Below are 22,500 nucleotides of genomic sequence, written 5' to 3'. Positions count from 1 at the left end.
GCAATGATATTTAAAAACTATTAACACGAACTCCTTAATATACGCAGTCAGTCATATGCGAAAGACTAAATTAAGGCAAATTAATTTCTATATTCTCTGAAAAAGGAACTTTAATAAATTATTCATTTTTTATGGTTTCTCATTGAATGATGGTTTAATTTAACTATTACGTTCAGTTCTACTTATGCATATTTTCTACATCGTGCACGATTGTGTAGCATTTGGGATAAAACGGTTCTAGCAAACTCATATATATATAGTAGGTTATAAAAATATATATGGCAATTTAGCTACACAGAATATTCTTATGACTTATGCCTCTCGTTCTATATTCGAATAATTGTGTTCAGTCTTTGTTAATCTCCTCGGTAAATACATTACGGGATGACCATCTCGTGACAAAATATCGGATACGGAATGCTCACTTGCGTCAGTCATTAGAGTTATGTGCTACTTAGGGTAAAAAATTTGTACTATTGGCTTTTTCAAAGGCTGTCTGTTGGTGTTCTAGCCAAATGAATCCCACATTTTTTCTTAACTTCGTAAATGGTTCTATCAATCATTATATTTTTCATATTTTCTATAAAAAATTACCAAACCTAAGAAGGACTAAAACTCTTTATATTTTTTGGTGTATCTACGTTTAGAATTTTCTCTATTAGTACTTTATAGGGGGGGATCCTTTCCTCTGATATCGAGTAACCCAAAAATTATATTTAATTACTGTTGGTTACACACTTTTTTAATATTTACTGTCATACTAGCGTCTCTTAGCCGGTTTAGTATATGTTCAGTTTTTTTCTTTAAATCATCTTCATTAAAATCTCCAACACGTATATCGTCTTGATAACAAATGGTATTTTCAAAATTTCCTATTACTTTTTCAATAGCTTTTTGAAAAATTGCACTTGCCGTTTTTATGCCGTACAGCATCCTTTTCCATCTTAACAAGCCTATAGGTGTGTTTATGGTCGTCACTTCTTTAAAATTTTAATCTATAGGTATTTGGTGGTAAGGTGATTTTAGGTCTATCTTCGAAAATACTTTAATTCCTGGAAGTTTATGTAGAGCTACTTCCACATTCGGAATGGGATATGGGTTGGCGAAAATTTATGGTTCACTCTTATTTTATAATCTCCTCCTTGTGTGTTCAGCAAAGCAGGTGTTGGGAAAAGTGGTGTTCGGGATGTGACGAGAGAATCAATTGTTCTAGATGTGTGGATTACGTCATGGTAGTATCCAAGCGATGTTCCGGTATTTCAAAATACAACCGCTGATAGATAACGCGCGGATCTATAATAACTGACTTTTCTTTCTCCAACTATACAACATAGCAAGAAAGAAGTAGCAAAAAGGAAAGAAAAGAAAGATGTACAAATACTGAGGATGGACTTTGACTCCGAAATATATTTAAATTATAAATTTCAAACAAGTAAAATATTTATATATTTATTTGTAATACTACGTTGTCAAGCGCACCTAAAAAGAGTGTAGCCATCAACAATTGTGGGGGTTTTCAGCCTTTTATTATTTTTTATTTTAAAATATGTTTATAACGCGTTTCAAGCTTTGTGCAGCTCTCTTTAGGTATATTTTTATATAAGTTTTTTTTTAAGTGAAAGGTTATTCTGGAGAACATTTTACATCTAATCATTGTGAGTGTGTTTTTCAGAGAAATGTCAGTCTCAGACTTTTGTCGCCAATGGTCAGCGTGTCGTTGGGTCCACTCAGAGTTACGTTCTTATGGAGGGGGGCTTTTTGGTCCATTTGGTAAAGATTTTTATGGTTTTTGTTATGACTTTCTTTTTAGATATATATGCGCGCACACAATCACACACACCCATGCATACACACCACGCACATACATATGTACATATATGTATACACATATGAAACCCCACACACACTCATACACATGTAGGCACATACATACATACATACATAAAAAAATGTGTACACACACTACGCATATCCACCCACTGAAACACCACATACATATATTGGTTAAAGTTTTATTTGTCTTTCTCAATCAAAATATGCATGTATAAACATAAGCATACGCACACACACACATAGATGGAATATAGGTAACAGATGATATATACAAATTCACACACGCACACACACGCGTACATATACATACACACACTTATATATACCTATATGTACGCATACGTACGAAGGTACATGTATGCATATACACACACGTATACATAGAGAGACATATTCAGGGGGACACATATACACACATTCATATACACACATATGCATACGCATACATCCACTCACCCATATAGATATATACATAAAAATACACACATACATATACATACGCGCATACATCCACGCGCCCATATATGTATATATATATACATGCGCCCACAATCACAGACACCCATGCGTATACATACATACACACCCCACATACATATTGTTTAAAGTTTTGTTTGTCTTTTCCAATCGAAGCACATATGTATATGTGCACTCAGTCACACAAATATAAGTACACGCACACACAAACAGGATGGAGAATAGATAACTGATGATGATGATATATCTATATCTATATATATATATATATATATATATATATACACATGCATACATAATCGCACGCACACATACATATAAACCGACACATACACATATGTAAGCATACATACATACACATACACACTCATACGCATGTAGGCCCATATACACATACACACACACGTGCATATATAGAGACATATGTAGTCGCACATTCATACACACATACGTATGCATACATCTATCCACCCTTATATATACATACACACATACATATATTCGTGCACACATCCAATCACCCATACATATATATAGATACACATACATATACATATATATATATGCATACATATACACATATACACACACATACATACACACGCACTCACACACACATCCACGCACACACCATACTCATATTGGTTAAAGTTTTCTTTGTCTAGAAGGATTTTTTTATTAGGTGTGGTTAGAGTGGTGTATTTTGTTTCTAATTGTTTGTTTAGTTTAGGGAAATGGTATTATACTGGTTATGGATGCGTTCGCCCGCGAAAGTGCGTGCGTGCTTTATTGTGCTTGTTTTGTTTCGTGTGTGAGGGTGCACACTTTCCTAAGTATGCATGCGTGTAAGTGTATTTTGTGTTTTGCCTATCTATGTGTATAATTAATGGGAGATGTTTAAAGCGGTGTTGAACTTTTCTATGAAGCATTTTTCTTGGGTTATATATATATGTATTTATGTGTGTGTGTTTGTGTGTGTGTGTGTGTTTGTGTGTGTGTGTGGACGGACGTGCATATTCGAATTGTGGTGTAAATGTCTTGTGTTCGTGTGTGATTTTGTGGTAATAAAAAATGTTTAATGAATTTTTTTATGCGGGCGGCTGGAAAAAGGCCCTCTGTAAAAGTGTTAACCACTCGGAGAAATGAACTATTTACATATTAAGAAAATATTGCGTTGTTGGAAATACTAGATATAAAGGCTTTTGTTGAAAAAATTGAGTCAAGTTTTTCCTTTCTTCTGTGTGAATGCGACGAGATCTACAACGGGTTGCATCCATTAAAATATAACCACAGCGTTACAAAAACAGTTGTAGAATGTTACACATACACACGCACACACATACACACACACACACACACACACACACACACACACATATATATATATATATATATATATATATATATATATATATATATAAGTATTCTCGGTTAATATCTTCCAGAGATAAAGTAACCAATGAATGTTTAACACGGTTAAGCAATATCATTTGAAGAGGTTTCTAGTTATTTGTAATTGGTTGACCGAAAAATGTTCATGAATGTGTAGCGACATATACAGCTTATCTACAACAAATAAAAAGCATATATATATATATATATATATATATATATATATATATATATATTACAATCCTTACCACAAACCTAACTTTACACTATTCCATGTTCACAAATATTCTAATCACCCAAATTAAAGTATTAAATATATATGGCCGTCTGTCGCTAGCAGAATTTCTGAACTTTCAGCTAACAAAAAGAAAGACGCTTCGATCAAAAACATACTTTCTATAATGATGTTTTAAGAAATTCCGGATATAAAGAGAAAATAGAATGCAGTAAAAGCAACTTTAATGCTAGCAAGTTAAAACCATAACTACTCAAAATATGATTCGAAATAAAACTAATATAATAAATATTTCTAATGCAATCAGTAATATAATTTAAACTGTAAGACTAATCAGAAACAATCAAATATACGCAGCCATGTCTTGTGTAACCTCATCCTTATTAAAAGAAACATACCTAAAGAATTTTTGTTGAAAATACTTTAAATTCCCATACTACTACTTTGTCATAAAATTATTACATCACATAATATAGGAGTAATAAATGACTCAAACAACGCCCATCCATTTATCTCCTAAAACTGATTGCAACTGATAAAATAAGCAAAAATGTCCACTAAAAATGACTGCATCCATAAAGATGCTATATATATTCTGTACAGTTTTTGAGCAACCAATAAATATTTCTCTGTTTAAGCAAACTTCCCACCCATATTGAATAATTCCCAATCAACATAATACGGATAATTTAAGTTTAGAAAATCAATCACATTCTTCAACTAGCAATAATAGCAATCTACTCTATAATCTTAATAACAGCAATCTGTATGACACCCTGCCGACTATTGACTATATAAAGTCAAACCTTAGTACATTAGAAAATACCAATCAAAATCACTCTAACTTTAATATCTACCTCGCTCCTAGCCTCAACAAAAATTTTCACAATAGCAATCTCAAATCCTACACTTAATATAGCGCCACATCTACATTAATCAAGGAACGGATTTTTAACCACGTGCATACTTTTAACAATGTAAACATCGATAATAAACAGGGTACTTCTCTAACAACGTCATTTAGAAAGTTTATATCTAGTTACGTTCCTTTCTCAACAAAATATATATACTGAAAAAATCACACACTCTAGGCTCCAAATTCTGTAATCTTTGAATTTACATTGCCTCAAAATTAAAATGCAATTATACAAAAAAAATGAACAGATTTCGCAATGCAAACATGTGAAAAAGATTCAGTACAGTTAGAATCACACATACAAATTTACTAGCCCCTATAACTATTTTTGTAAAAAAGACAGTATAATAAAATTCTCCATATAAACGTTTAGATTTTGTTTAAAATAAATCGTTATTATCGATTATCTTAGAAACTCACCCATAATATACTAATTAGTGTAGTTAAACAGAACTTATAGATAACTTTATTGTTTTGATTACTATGAACCTGTGCTCTAACAATTAAAAAAAATAACTAAATTAGAAGGCTTTGCGTCTTCGAATAACCTTCTAATTCACTTTAATAATGGATTGCTTTAATATTGATATATCTTTGCTTTATGAATAGAACAATAATTTTCTTATAATTATAAATTTAGATATGTAGAAATATTTTGGTTTATTTTCATTCTCATTCACATTTTACATTATAATATTATCATGGAATAAAACTGAAAATGTTTTGCATATCCCCGCTAGTTATTTATACTTCCTACTGCTAACTATAAAGCAATGTAGAAGAAATATACGATAAACAGATGTATTTTTCTGAAGATTTGTAGACTTATATAGATTTGCGTATTACAAATTTGCGAATATGCGTACATATCTAAATAGCTAATCGCATATAGTTTTATGAGTTTCTGTGTCTGTGTGCATATTCATGTGCGTTTAGACGGGTAGGTATTAGCATCCTCCCTCCTCAGCTTCAAGTTATATTTCTAATGTTCAAGCTCTGTATTAGCAGCTTAGTTTTCCCTCCCTCTGTTTTATTACTCTTTTATCTTCTCTCTTTTTCTGCCATGTTTAATATCAACCGGATGTGTAAACCTGGGTTTAATTGATTTCCATAGCCAAATAACAATCACTCATTAGTTTATAAAAACTATCATATATTTTATTCCATTTATATTTTAATCTTTGTCATTCTCACTCGTAATGGACCAATACCCTATTATAATATTTTTAATATTTTAGTATATGAATTAAAATTAAATTATCTGTATAAGAAATTTTCAGGAAATATCTAACAGGCATTTCAGAAAAAACCTACTTATAGTAAGTTTGTGGAAATATTAAAATTTGCAGTTGATTTTATGGATCCATTTGCTCCAGATTTTTCTTTGCCTTGATTTTACGATTGCGTCTCTATTTTTCTTCATTGAACCAAACTTCGCCATAGAATATTCTATTTCATCTTGGCTTTTTTTAAAACTTTCTATGCAAACTTTTTATTTTTCAATCGATATGCCAAATAGCAAAATTGTTGATGCCTATTAACTTTCTTTTGCTAAAAACATTTCCTCTGATGAAATGAGTCATTTATTTAAAATCCATGGATTAAGAAAAAAAAAACCCTCAATTTTTGTATTTCGTGCCAGAATAATGAATTCGTCCTATTTTCTTTTTAAATTTACAGAATTTAATTTCAAATTTTGATTTATACTATTGCTCTATCTCGTATATTGATATTTTGATCTGGTTTGAATTATCTGATAAATATGGATACTAATATTTATACTTGATAGTATTTCAAAATTTAATATTTTTTACCATTGGGTTAAATGGAGAGTGACCAGATTATATTTATACCTTGATTGCACGATTTAATCGTATTTATATTGTTTCTATTGTAGGTAATGTCGGCATTTTTGCATCCGCTAATTTTTAGTGTATTGTTATAAATATTTTTGTATGTATTGAATATTTTCTCATTGGAGGAGTTATTATTTATTCTATTTGCGATTGATTTCGGTATGTGCTTAATAATAGAAGGTGGATGGTTGGAGCATGGGTGGATGTATGTGGGGTTTATGTTTTCGTTAATGTATGGTTTGTAGGTATTGTAGGTGATGTCCAGTAAATTGGTTTGTTTAATATTGCTTATAATTTCCACCTTAAGGCCCACAGTTTTCATAACCTTTTGTATTTTTTCTAAGTCTATCACATTTAATTTATTATGTTGCTATATAGAGCAATGGTATGTAGTATGAATAAATGAATAGTCCAACCATGTCTGTAGTGTCCGAGTCCGGGGATCCCATGGTTAAGTCAAAGGAGTCATTTCGGCTATTTTTTGTCCATTGCTCACCGTTACTAATAAGTACCGTATTACAGCTCTTCATTGCTACATCGATATCACTATCTGAGAAAAAGTGGAATTTTTGGCAAACTCAATTACTTACATGAAGAGCTCCTGAATGATTTACATGGATTAGTCCATAATGTCGAATTAAAAGGCTCATATGTTTTTATCAGCAATATTGATGAAGTATTTGTATTTCGCTTAATACCCTGACTCGCCATATCTTAATTACTAAATAAATGAACCAAGGAAAGAGTTTTAAGGATACAAAGTAGCCCCGATACACCACAAATTAATAACTGTACTTACTAAAAAACAACACACCTCTAATTAAGAACTATACTCGCCGTAAAACATCGAAGAATAGGCTAGTATAAAAAACTTAGGTAAATTAAAGAAGGTGCCATCTTCTCGTTATCCACCAAAATCATCTAAAATAGAACAAAAACATAATATGCCACCAACTGGATAAGGGTGAGCGGATTTTGCATACTTACTAATTAAACGCCCGAAAACGATTAATTAAAAAAAATCTATTGGTCTAGCTCACTTATAATTGGAATGTTGATATATACCTACGAGAAGTATTATCGTAAAGCAGCGTAACATAACAAAATCAAACACATAAACGATCACAAACGATAACTAAGTACTCTAATTAGAGGGCTTTGAGAATGAAATATTCAACCAATATAGACACATACATGCTATTATGTATCTGTTTGCATGCATATACCACGGAAAACCTTAACTCTATAACAAAGCGGCCCTGTCGGTGGGGCATTAAAACAACCAACCAACCAACCAAATCTATAACAAAGCATATGAACTTATAAAATATATTTATATTCTGACATTAAGGAAAAGCTAAACAATCCTAATGAAAGAATTACAATTATCGAAATACATGTGAAAAACTTTGCCTTTGTGATTATTTCAGACATGGTGTTAGAGTGGGCAATATAACTCCCAGTATACCACTTTTATTTAATTCATATAAATAAGCCTGTACGGTTGTTCACTGTCTGTTACTTTGACCATGTGGGCATATAGTTTATTTTGAAATAAATAAACAAATAAATAAATAAAAACGAGAAACAAATAATTGGATGAAAAGACACGGAATAAAATAAACTAATAAATAAATAGAAATTATCAATAAAATATATGGATAGGAAAGTCGCCACCGGAAAAGAAAAAACAATCATAAAGACCTGAAAAAAGTAAATACTTAGGTCAATAAACAAGCGCCAAGTTAAAATGAAACCAATGCCCCCTTCTTTTCCTTTCACCTTATCCTTACTCCCTTACTTCACCACACCTCCCTCCAAAACATCCATTGTTCACATTCCTAAATTATAACCCCCTTTCTTTCAATGAATCTCACTCGAATATATTTTATAAAAACGAATATTACATTAACTCTTGTTTCAATACCGTCCCCTTCTTTAGTCTGGTGAGGTAGTCACTTTGAATTGGAATTCCACTAAAATACGTATGAACATATGTAACCGATCATGTTTTTTTAATAAACAGACTATATACAAGTTCTGTCCTCTAGTAAGCACTCTTTTATATTTACACGGGTCTCATTGGATATATATATATATATATATATATATATATATATATATATATATATATGTATAAGCGAGATAAGACACTGTTAGAAATTCAGATGAAAAATCCTCATAGATATTACTTGAAGTAATACTTTCAAGGAGATCCTAGCCAAAAAGGAAAAGCAAAGTTTTTTTTTCCGAATTTAAAATGGAACCACGAAACTTTATATATATATATATATATATATATATATATATATATATATATATATATATATATATATATATATACATACACACACATACACACACATACACACACAGATATATATATATATATATATATATATATATATATATATATATATATATATATATAAACACAAACAGGTATACGTAAACGTAAATCCACACAGGGATTTCTGCGCTAAATTAAGCCAAAGAAAAGTATCAACTCATAAAATATCCTCTTAAGAATTTCAGGTTCAATCAGCAATCAGTGGCCATTAGTTGCTTCTAAGTAATCTGTCGTCTATAGAGAGATAATAATCTTCCATATAACCAGCCCACACGACCATATCTTCGACTCTTATCTTGTAGACAAACCAATTAAAAGAAAAGACGAGAGAAGAAATTTGCTGCAGCTTTTTCTTACAAACAAAAAGGAAACTTCCAAAACCGCTTTTATCTCCGCATGAAAGAATGGCTGAAATATAAACAACAACGACAACAAAAAAAAAGCAAATATTCGAATTTCTTTTGTGTAAAAGGGGTCTGTGAAATAAGGACGGTGACGAACCTCCATAAAATGTCCACTGGCGGGGCCATTTAGTTTGTAATCTTTCAATAATATCAACTCACCCTTATTTCCCAATCCACGTATGGAAGCCATTCCATTTTAAGCCGCCCCGTTCCACCTGTATTTCTTTTTAGCAAACTCGGTCGTGATGAAATACGGTCGTTTCCAAGGTATCTTTATTGGATTACAAAATACACCCCCCACATATATATATATATATATATATATATATATATTACATTTTTATATAATAAAATTAAACCTTAAATATAGAAGAATACGTGATGCGTTTAAAGGTTCAGTCAGTTCGTTGCTTCGATGGAAATTCCGCATGTATCGACCTCAATCCCTTCCTCATATATATATATATATATATATATATATATATATATATATATATATATATATATAATTTGTTTTTACATAAACATTAATATGTTGCTACACATTCATGAACATGTTCCGGTCAGCTAATTCCCAGTAACTAGCGACCTCTTGACAATATATACGAAAGCAAAGTTTGCAATGAAAATATCAGATCTTCCTGGTCACAGAGAGTTGATATTAAGAGGTTCCGTTAGATGTTGTGAAAAATTAGATTATGTTGTATGTAAATAAGACCCAATAGGGGTCCGGATTTGAGTCTGTGTTTAGATATAGGAATGAATGGGAAAGGTTGTTAAAATGTTAAAATTTTAAAGGAGGAATTGAGGGAAAAATGTAAATATTTGGAGTATGTATAAGACATCATTGGCTGCATGTTACAGTGAACTAATAGAAATAAACTTGATACCAATTGTCAACTGTGGAAATCCTGATGAAAACAGAATTTGTCAGTGCCTAAACCTAAACGTAGATTCCATGAGCAAAGCTTCTTTCTTAGAACTACACGCCCGTGGAACTCTGTTCCGTGTTACTACTTTCCAACTGACTACAATATTGTTGTCTTCAAGTCCTACATGAACAAATTCTTGATGAGCCATCCCTTTTAAGTAATCTTATTTATCAAATTTCCACTACTATCGATGACTGACATGTTCCCCTGGACCCTTATCCTCGAGTTATCCTCGGGCCTTGATAAGTGATGACTTCTTTCTAAATAAAAACTTAACTCCCTTTGTTTCCTATGCTTAAATGACAAAAATATCACTAAATGTACAGATAAGGATAAACTCCTAAATAAAAAAACAAGAAACATTAGTTTTATACTTTGATTGAAAGTGATCTATATTAAATAGCGATCTCTATATCTATATCCTCCTTAGTTGGCTGAAAATAATACAAAAAACTGAGCCGATACTCTTTGTTATGCAAATACAATTCCGAATTTTAAACAAAAGGCCAAGTTATCTTTCTTCGTTAGATGGTTGGTTGGTTGTTTTTGTTTTACGGCATATCAACCCTTTTCAGGTTATTTAATGCCGAATCCAAAGATTTTGACGAAAATTTTTTTAATAGAATATATTTGTTGTTTTCTAGTCGGTTTCTATTTAACCCATAGTTGGAATCCTAACAGGTACTACCACTCCGGGTCAGAGTGGACCTGGGAGCAATGGTAATTAAAGGGTGGCTTCACACTCCCCAAAGCCCGCAAGCTGAGGCCTCACCACTGAATATAGTTTAAGGTCATATCCAGGACCCCCATTGAGGGACTTTTACCCTCTGCAGGGGGGCAGTCGGTGTATTCTAATGTCCCACCGACAGGGCCGTCTTCGTTAGAAGTCAGAAGAACTTTATTAAAAATATACTTCATACCTTCAATTTCTGTGTGTTCGTATCTACTGCAAATATTTCTATTTCTATTTTATATACATACGGAATACGCCATAGCTTATTCTTTACTCCCAGATATACCTGTACCGAATTGTACGAGTTCAATCATAGATATGTCGCTATTTCACTCTTTATTGAATAGATACATTTTATTATCTATCCTATCGTCTTAAATATCCAGAGTTCGGATATCAAATTTTATTTTAATTCCTAATATCAATTTAGTCATACTTTAACATTGTTATTCTGTTCCTTAACTAACATATGAACACTACTTTTACAATACATCAACTCCACCATCTTAAGCCAACCAGTTGCAAATTTAGTTGCTTCCATTGCATGAATTTTTACTTATCCTCTCTTCTCGTAACAGTGAATGAAAGCATAGTCATGTCCTTTTAATTTTGAGGGGTATAACCTTTCAGTTTAATAACTAACCCATTAATATTAACTATTGCGGGGTCGCAGAAATTAAACCATAATTAATTAATAACTAACCCATTAATATTAACCATGCGGGGTCGCAGAAATACCTAGTTTAGGACAAAGACACGGGCTAAGCCCCTCGGCGCTGATAGACCCGCAGATCTTCTAATGTCATCCATCTAGAAGGAAAACTCTGAAGCTAAACCTGTGTTATTAACCTCATGCGACTTGGTAGCAAACAAAGGGAGGGGGGTGCTTCTTCAATCCTGCAGGCCGACCTTCCTAGAGTTGGTGACCAGTAATCAAATTACTGGTTTGCAAATCTAAACTGTTTAAGGAGTAGATAGGCTCTATTTATCGCCCGGCTTTCTTACTCCTTCGTTGCCTATTAGCCAGGGCAGAGGTGCGATCACAGGGACTCGACAGAAACACCCAGTGGTCGATCTTGTTTCCTGACTAGAGCAATAAACGCCGTTCCCCGCTCCCGCCACATCACATCTCCTAAAATTGGGCACTTTGGAGGTGCTTCAGTGCCATATATGCCAATGCAATTGGCTGGGTTGATTCTTGTTTGATGGTAGGGGTACGGAATCTGCTCTTAAGGCGTGGCATAGTAAAAAAAAGGGTGATCATCACCGATTTAATATGTAATTGTTTCGGAGATCTAACAAATAATCTTTTACACCTTTTATTTTCTGCAACGGATATCGCTTCTCATGAAAGATAGGACACCCACGTTTTCTAATAATCGCATATGAATTAAAAGTGTACATTTCATTGGCACATACACTTACAAATCTGTCTAAGCGTCGTCTTAAGGAGAATTGCTTCCCATCACCCTGGAAAAGCTCATCAGTATGTCCTGTATTTAGTAATTCGAGTGATCGGTCATCTCCCTCTCAATACAGACCAATAAGTCTCTTGTGCGTCATGAGTAAGTTACTTGAATCTGTGTTAAATAGAGAAGTAGTCAACCACCTCAACAAAAATAACCTTCTTCGTGACATGCAATATGGTTTCAGTTCTGCTAGATCTACAGCAGATGTACTTATTTAATCAACGTCGGTAGCATGCTCTTATTCTTTCAGACGTCCTAAGTAATTCGCAATTGTGTTTTGAGTTTTGAATGTATTTTGAGTGTTCACTATCTAGAAGAGAAGAACATTGTTGCAGATGTTACCAAGCACTTTTATTCACTACGTTACGAGTTCATGCAGATTCCTGACATTTGACTGAACGATTCTCGAGTTCAAGATACACTTTAAGAGGGTCGGAGGTTCCATCGACCGAAACGCTGTGAAATATTACAGTCAATATAAGAAGAGTAGTCCGAAAACCCCAAATAGTACGAATAATAATCCTCGTCTCAAACAATCAGACACGTAAAGCACACTGTTGTTTATATTATTCTAGATTTTGTACTGGTATTATACATTGCTTTTACTTATATCCAATGTTTCGACGTTTATACAGCCTTCTTCAGGTTACTTTTGTACTTGTAGTTGGTAACCGACTATTTCATGTTGTGTCTTTTATTTTCAGGTTGCCGGGAAACAGCTTTCATATATGCTATCACATCGGCAGCTATTTCCCATGCGGTGGCGCGGGCGTGCGCAGCGGGCACGATCTATACCTGTACTTGTGATTATTCAGCGAAGCCGCCCGGGCACGAAACCGTCACTCCGGACTCAAGCAACTGGAAGTGGGGTGGATGCAGCGACAACGCAAAATTCGGCCACAAATTTGGGCGGAGGTTCGTCGACGTTGTCGAAAAGGGACAGGACATTCGTTACATGATGAACCTACACAATAACGCAGCCGGTCGCGTGGTAAGATCCTTTATCGAGTTTTTGACGCAAATCACGCACATCCATAATAATCATCTGAAAGTCACTTCATAAATACATCTGGAAAAAATTACATCTTTCATTATTCACGACATAAAATAAAATAGCAATGTATATATATATATATATATATATATATATATATATATATATATATATATATATATACTAGCAAAAGTACCCGTCGTTGACTGGGTTCAAAAACAGGAAGGGTTGTAAAGAGATAGCTTCGAATTTGGGGGTATAAAAACCAAAGCAAAATATGATGAAAGTAAAAATAAAATAGGTAAACCCCATAATTTATTATACCATACCTGTTCACACTGAAACACTTATCAAAATATTCTGTGGATCTATATTAAAAAACCTTGTTAAACTTTGTGACATATTTCCATTCTATGGAGGTCAGACGCGAACGAACACCCCATAATTACTTTTCATAACCTATCATACTTTCATAAATCAGAGTCCATTTTCTGTAGGCTGTTGTTGAACCCAATCAACGACGGGTACTTTTGCTAGTATATATATATATTAGTGTTGGGATGATTAATCGAGAATCTGAAAAATCAGAACCTTTTGGGATATCTTATTGGTATCGGAATTGGAAAAAATTGTGCATACTTTCCGATGCCAAAAACAATTTTTTAATTATTTGATGTTGTTTTAAACAACATCTTCAACTAATCAAGCTAAAAGCAATAGATCATCCCTAAAAGTGTGCTTTTATGTCTGAGAAGATATATGCACAACTCACACGTGTTTTAATGCAATCTGGAATAAATGAGAATTTTTTAGTAAAATATTTAGAGATTCATAAAGAATCGGAATTGGTAATTTATTGGAATCGGGTAAAAAAACTTGAATTGCCCCATCACAACTATATATATATATATATATATATATATATATATATATATATATATATATATATATATATATATATATAGCTTAAGAAACTACAAATTTTACTATTATTATTATTATTATTATTATTATTATTATTTAGTCAAATTTGATTCTCTATAATTCTATAAATCAGTCAGATTAGTTCTTGATTATTTAGTCTCCATTTTTCTAAAACAAAAATCAAACGAAATTTCCGCGAAAATAGTATTTTTTTCTACAACATCTCACGTATGAAACAAGCCACAATCAAAAAACATAGTTGCTATAAAGTCTACTGAGAACGAAACTATATTTAGTTGTCCTTATAGAAAATCAATTCCCTTAATATCGTCTTCATCTCTCACTGTTTCCGATCCTCCCTGGGAGACGCTTACAACTGACGATATCTTTAACCCTCATCCGTGAGTAGTCGTCGGAACATATTAAATACACATTCGGTAGCAAAGACAAAAAAAAAAAGACAAAGATCTCATTTTTCCCTTTATTTAGAAATCACCTATTCACGGAATAAATAAGGCGCATTTCTTCTATCCATGATTAAAAATAAACATGCAAATACGTTTATGGTTATCGTTTGAAAAATTACATAAGTTTCTTTTTATCCACTAGCTCCGAAATTGTTGGCCCGTAATTAAATCGTCCTACAAATAGGTAAGGGGTCAGAACTACAATGGTCAATGTGTAAGCGGAAGTCTCTTTGCACTGAAACATTACTGACTCGTTTTTCAAAAACGTTTCCATGATAAAAACGCGATACCGACCAGCATCATAAAAATCGGTCAACTAAAATGACATTGAAGAAACCTGCTTTATGCAGGATGACCCCAAAAAAACAAAAAAACAAAAGCTAAATGGAGGCCATCTAGAACATATGCTGTAGAACGGAGAAAAAAAGGTCATGTGATGTTTTGAATATAATAAACTAGTATGACCAAAGTTTCATATCATTCGGATAAAACACTAAGAAACGGGGGCCTTATTAGAGTTGGGGGACATTTTTTTTGGGGGGGGGGTCACCCTGTATATACATCTGGAATTATAATTTTCTTTTATTAAACCTCATAAATATGCCATATCATATTTGATGCAGGTTATTAATGTTTTCGTTACTTAAAGTTAAAACCAAACACTTAAGCACACAGAAACCTGATAATTAACCCCTATTGAATATTGGAGTATGCTTCTTAGCCAGCCATCTTCGTTAATTGCTAAACCTCTCAAAGTTTTTCTTAGATCTGTAAAAGAAATTAAATACAAGTGCAAAAGAAATAAAAAAAATACATCTAAAAAAAAGTTAATCTGTATAAAAAATCCTTATACAAAAATCACCTTATTTATTGAATGACCCCCGTACATCTGGAAAATAAAAATACTTGTTAGTTATTCATTCTAAACCAAACGAAATTTCCATTAAAAAAAAACATATTTCCTAGAACATTTCGTTCGTGGATTGATTATCCTGAAGTTTAACGTAAACAAACACTTGTTGAGGCCAAAGTGCAAATGAACGACCCTTTGCGCTGTTGTTACCAACTGGTTCTTCATAAACGTTTTTACAATAAAAGCACAATATAGGCCAGTACTACCCAAATCTGTCACCGGAAACAACATTAAATAAAATGGCGTCATATGTACATTTAGACACAATGTTTTCATTGTTTAATCTTAATTGCTTTTTATGAAATCCTACAAATGTTTCAGGTAATTTTCCCACCTTGCATATATATAATGACCCATCCATTTTTATGGTAGTAATACCAACATTAAATGCAAATGTTGCATAATAATCTTCAGAGAGCTGAACCTAGAAAATCCTCAGCTAGAAGGGGGAAACTCAGACAGAATCCAAAGCTGTGCCTATAGAGTAGGACCACTGAACACTATTATAAGTTTAACCACTCCATGATCGGAGTTTACAATTAATCGCATTCAAATTTATTCACGCAATTTATGGGCAATTTATGTGTTTCTTTGTATGCAATATAAAACAATGCGTTTGCCTATTTTTGTTAGTTGTGAAAATACTGGAATTTGAAATTCAATAAACAATTAAAATTTATTTGTGGCACTATTTTCATATCTAACACCATGTATATATATATATATATATATATATATATATATATATATAGAGAGAGAGAGAGAGAGAGAGACAGAGAGAGATAGATAGAGAGAGAGAGAGAGAGAGAGATAGATAGATAGATAGATAGATAGATAGATAAGAGAAAGACAATTGAAACTGTAAGTTGAAATTTACAATCAAAATTTATTGTTCTACTGAATACTCCAAAAAGCAATTCACGAAATCCTTATTCCGTGGAGTTTCAAAGAATGCTATTCTTGTTATTCTTCTTATCAGAGATCAGAAACAATTTGCTTGTTATGGCATTAAGTTTGTTTTTATTTTTTTACATATCCAATATTTTCACTTGTGTTTTCTTTTTTTTTTTTTTGGTTAGGGAATTTCTGACTATAATAAATTGCGGTTTCACTTAATGCCATAACCATGAAATTCTAGCATTGTTACAAATATAATTTGCTGATTTCGTCATGTCCTATGATGAGAAGAATACCAAGAATAGCATTTTTTGACACTCCCAAGAATAAGGACTTTCTAAATTGTTTTTGGGGTATTCAGTCGAACAATAAATTTTGATTGTAAATTTCAAATTACAGTTTGAATTTTCTTTCTCTTATAATAAGCTCTACTCTCCATTGCGTATTGAGCTTTTTTAATTCGGTTGGGATTAAATTTTCTATATATAAATAAGTTTACCAACACTACATCCTTTTTATTTCCTTACTATATATATATATATATATATATATATATATATATATATATATATATATATATATATATATATATACTGACTGACTGTATATACTCGACGTTGTTCGGTCGAAACATATTGACAGACGGATGGATAAGTCGCATAATATATAAGACACACCGAATATTATCACTTGTTACAGAAAAGTAACCACATGTTGGATTTAGGGAAAGATAAATTAAATTCATCTGGTTTTATGAAAATAAAGCCCGAAGTAACTTTCGTAGTTTAAAGGGGAAATAACTCTCATAGCTTAAATTAATAAGCTTACTTCTAGTTTTAAACGTAACTGTTGTCAGTTATTAATACTTGAAATCAAATGAAACATAAAACTTTAATTATAAATAAATTTCATAAATTAACTTTAAATAATATTGCTAAATAGAAGTATTAAAACGATTCTATTACAACAAATAATAACGTCGACCTAATTCTAAAACTAGATTTTCGTTGATGGAATAGGCAAATGAGAGTATTAATTGAATGTACATTTCTTTTGAATACATAGTTACAGTAGAGTCCAAAACTAAGGGACACAATTTTAAAACCTAATATTTGTTAGAAATAACAACTGTGAAAAGCTGAAATTTTGATAACTGGTAGTCGTTATCATCCATAATAACATACTAAAATTTAAATCATTTGCAAGGGATAGAAAAAGAATTATAACAATTATTTATTTATTTTAAAAATGGGAACGTCCAAAAGTTTGGCTGAAGCTACTGAAGTTCGAAACTATTAGTATGAAGCATTAAGTTCTAACCTTAATTAACCAATAATAACAGTTTACTCGAATGTGGTATTCAAGATTGCCATAGACATTGAATTTGTGCTTACATTAATGGTTATTTTCTATGTAATATTGACATCTCTAAGAAAAACCCCAAATTGTACTGTAGTTGTTTTGGTGTAATACTTTATTATGACGCCGAATTCACCATTGCCTTCTATCGTCTCTATAATGACGGGGTTACTATCTGTGAGAGTATCCCTGAAAACCTTTTCTTATGTTCTGTGTTATTTCCAGCATTTCTGTCTGAACCGATTTTAATGTTCACAATCATGAATACCTAGTCCACTCACACAAGAATAATGATAAAATAGTTTTTTTTTTATTTATATGCGATTTTTGTTTTCCTTATGAACTAACTTAGATTATTTACAAACCTATCCGCGCACCCGATGCTGGTGGATGTTATGCAAGCTTTCTCGATTTTTTCATGGGAAAGTGGTCTGAACATTGCGTATCCATTGTACTGTTTCAAATTTCGAATATTCTGAACAATATGATGTACGTTTCCATCTATAATTTACGGCTGATTGTGACAATCCCATGTCGTTCGTATTGGAGAATTCTCTACATTCCATTTCTAAAGTAATTTGTATCCTCTTTCGCACATGTCATCAAATATTATGTGACATAATATATCATACAACACTCACACATATATTAGTGGCCTAGCAAAACCACAGGGGAAAAAACCGAGCCAAAAAAAAAACAAAAAAAAACTAAGCACAATTTATCCCAAAGTAGCAAAACTAACGCTGGCTTGCTAGGACACTATATATGCGCATATAGGCAACTTAGGGCATATTTTATTGGTTGACACTACAGGTTTATTTATACGAGATGTCATAAAATTTTTAACCATAGAATAGTATTATAATTATCAAAAAGCCTACACATTTTCATGTAGCTTCGTCCCATAAAACCAAAGATATGAACATTTCAATATTCAATTTGGCGGCAAGTACAAACATATCCACACACACACACACCCACACACCCACACACCCACACACACACACACACACACATATATATATGTATATATATATATATATATATATATATATATATATATATAATATACACGGCCTGACAAGGTCATAAGGGAGACAAGCAACAAAACAAAAAAAAAAAAAAAAAGAAGAAAAAATCATCCCAGGGCAGCAAAACTAAAGCTGGCTTGCCAGGACACTATATATACAAATATGAGCAAATTTGGGCATATTTTACTTGTGTTAAAATATAGTTTTTTTTTATCAATTGTCAAAAAGTTTTCAGCATAGATTAGTATTATATTCCTCAAAAAGCCTGAAAATGTTCATGTAATTTCGTCTCATAAAACTAAAGATATGAGCCTTTCAATATTCAATATGGCTACCAGTATAGATATATCGGCACATACACACATATATTTGTCAGAATACTATTTTCATTATTCTCATCACACACACATTTATATACATATACCACCTCTTTTTGTCAATTTTAGGGGTTCAAAATTACAGCGACTATTGATCAGAATTTAACAAATAGAGGTTTGCTGGCCTTGGGGAAGGGAAGACTAAAAATTGTTATGGTTTCAAATGATCTGAAATGACAGCAAGAGGAGACTTGATTCCAAATATTTATTATGTCATATCTCCTCTCTTTGGTTTTCATATATAAAGTATATTTTACAGAGTATAAATATTATTTGATACTAGAGGTATTCATCATTGTACCCTATTTCCAAAAGAGGGGAAATATAACATATATATATATATATATATATATATATATATATATATATATATAGGTTAATCATTTACTGGATACTATTTGTAATGGATTAAAACATTTTTCTCATAAGTAAACTGAGAAAACCTGATTTTTAGAACTTTGAGAATTTTTATATTACATTATATATATATATATATATATATATATATATATATATATATATAATGTAATATAAAAATTATATATATATATATATATATATTACAATAGAAAAATACGAGCATGAAAAGTAATATGGTTACGCTTAAATATAGAAAAGTAAAGGACTAGTTGTTAAAACTAGAAAAGAAAAGGAAAAAAATAGTCTAGTAAAAATATAATACATTTATAACTTAAAATATTGCAGCATAACGAATTGATTAGATAATGTTAAATTGATATTTTTTTAATTACTGCTGCAATATTTTAACGCTTTTCTTTAGAGCACAAATGGACTATTTTGTAGTTTAAAATTTAATACAAGTCATAATATAAAAAAATAATTCAATAAAACCAACAGAAGGTTCTGTACAGTGCAATGTAGAAGAATGTGGGAAGGTTTTCACGTTGCTTCCTGGTACACCACGGTGGGCTCTCAACTACTGCAGGTAACCAATCGGTTTCACTTACTATAAAAGTATGAGAAATGTGGCATATTTTAATCCTTGTTAGCATATATATATATATATATATATATATATATATATAATTATTTTTTTACTATAATAATTATTAAATACCTACAGGCACAAGTGTTTCATCCTTTCGGGAATCTTCAGTTCAGGGTGTCACGATTAATACCAGGCGAACGATTCGAACCCCGGATCACGAGACATATCTGGTTCGATTAGCGAAGACCTAATTCATTCTTCTACCATTAACCGCGTGAAATAACGTCGAATTTAAACATTTTAATTTTAAATGTTCATTTACATCAGCCAGAGAGTGATCAAATCGTTATACGGTGATCTTTGCATGATAGCTAAATTGACCGACTTTAATTCAACTGAAAGTGCTCAACGATGAGAAACGAATTTCTTAAAGGATCTGTCATAATATATATATATATATATATATATATATATATATATATATATATATATATATATATATATAAATATATATACATATATATATATAAATATATATATAAATATATATATAAATATATATATATTTATATATATATAAATATATATATAAATATATATATATATAAATATATATATATATATATATATATATATTAACGCACTAGCTGCGATAAATATATATAGATAGTTAGATTGATCGATAGATAACCGATAAAAATTCCAATAGATAAAACACAGGGAATTTCGATATCTTTTAATGGAATTTGCTCACTTACTTTTCGCATAGAAATAGGTCAACTTCTATTGTAAGCTGAGCCATTCGATTCCGTTGTGTGATGTCGCCCTTTCAGTTCAGTTTCCCGCCTCTCTACCCTTAAAGCTGTGTCGGCAAGTGCAAGCAGGCTTTTGTGAAATGGTCATTAAGGAATGTTAATGGTCGAGAACTGGAAATTTTGGTGCCGGGTCTTTTCTTTTCACAAATGCAATAAATCGACCCCGTCTCGATCGTCGACTATGATCTGGGTAGTTTCTGATTCCGGCATGACTACAGTAAATATTTTTATATCCATAAGAGTTCGTCTGGGAGTATCGACGGCTACTGGGCAGCTCTAACCCTTGACCAATTAATAACTGTGTTCTTTGGATCTTACAAACAACGGGTGGACTTCGGGTGAATTCACACAAGAATAAAACAAACAGAACCTGATTATATAAAGAAAAAAAACAAGTAATGCTTTTTTATGATAAAGAAAAGCACACTCATGCATATATATATATATATATATATATATATATATATATATATATGTATAATGTGTATGTTTGTTAATCTAAAGATGGCAATTTCGCAGAATCACGTATAATCGTTGGATAAAACATGGCGTTTTATGCTAAAATTCTGAACAAGACTGTTAGAAGAATAGTGTGCGTTCGAGCGCTTAAATAATAACCAACATAATACCGTCCTTAATAATATATAGAATATATCTGATATAATGCCACCCGATTCTAAATATTTCTTTCAATACAGCATAGTTTATATATATATATATATATATATATATATATATATATATATATATATATATATATATATATATATAATTACAATAAGTTTACCAAGGTAATCAAAATGGTAAACTTAAAATATATTATAAATATTAAAGAGTTAATATTTACAAGTAAAGTAATCTCAACCAGATGTAAAAGCTCAATAAAACCGAATATATATATATATATATATATATATATATATATATATATATATATATATATATATTGATTGGTTGGTTGGTTGGTTGGTTGATTTTGTTTTACGGCATATCAACACTTCGCAGGTTATTTAATGCCGAATCCAGTGATATTGAATACATTTTTTTTTAATAGAATATTTTTTTTTAATCGGTTTCTATTTAACCCAGAGTTGGAACCTTAACAGGTACTACCACTCCGGGTCAGAGTGGACCTGGGAGCAATAGCAATTAAAGGGTGGCTCCACACTCCTCAAAG

General features: G+C 31.6%; 1 protein-coding gene across 1 annotated transcript in view; it reads left to right on the top strand.

Annotated features, from left to right (window-relative positions):
* Positions 1-22,500, top strand: part of LOC145303588 (protein Wnt-1-like) — a 444,881-nt gene that overhangs the window by 364,322 nt on the left and 58,059 nt on the right. Inside the window, exon 3 of the mRNA XM_080145132.1 lies at positions 13,302-13,588. Within this exon, the coding sequence (XP_080001258.1) occupies positions 13,302-13,588 (287 nt within the window). The remainder of the gene's footprint in view (positions 1-13,301; positions 13,589-22,500) is intronic.

Source organism: Euprymna scolopes, chromosome 19, assembly GCF_053919585.1.
Source record: "Euprymna scolopes isolate OS-2025 chromosome 19, ASM5391958v1, whole genome shotgun sequence".
Taxonomy (NCBI): Eukaryota; Metazoa; Mollusca; class Cephalopoda; order Sepiida; family Sepiolidae; genus Euprymna; species Euprymna scolopes.
Note: the sequence above shows the minus strand (reverse complement) of the source record. Positions and strands in the feature narration are given on the sequence as shown.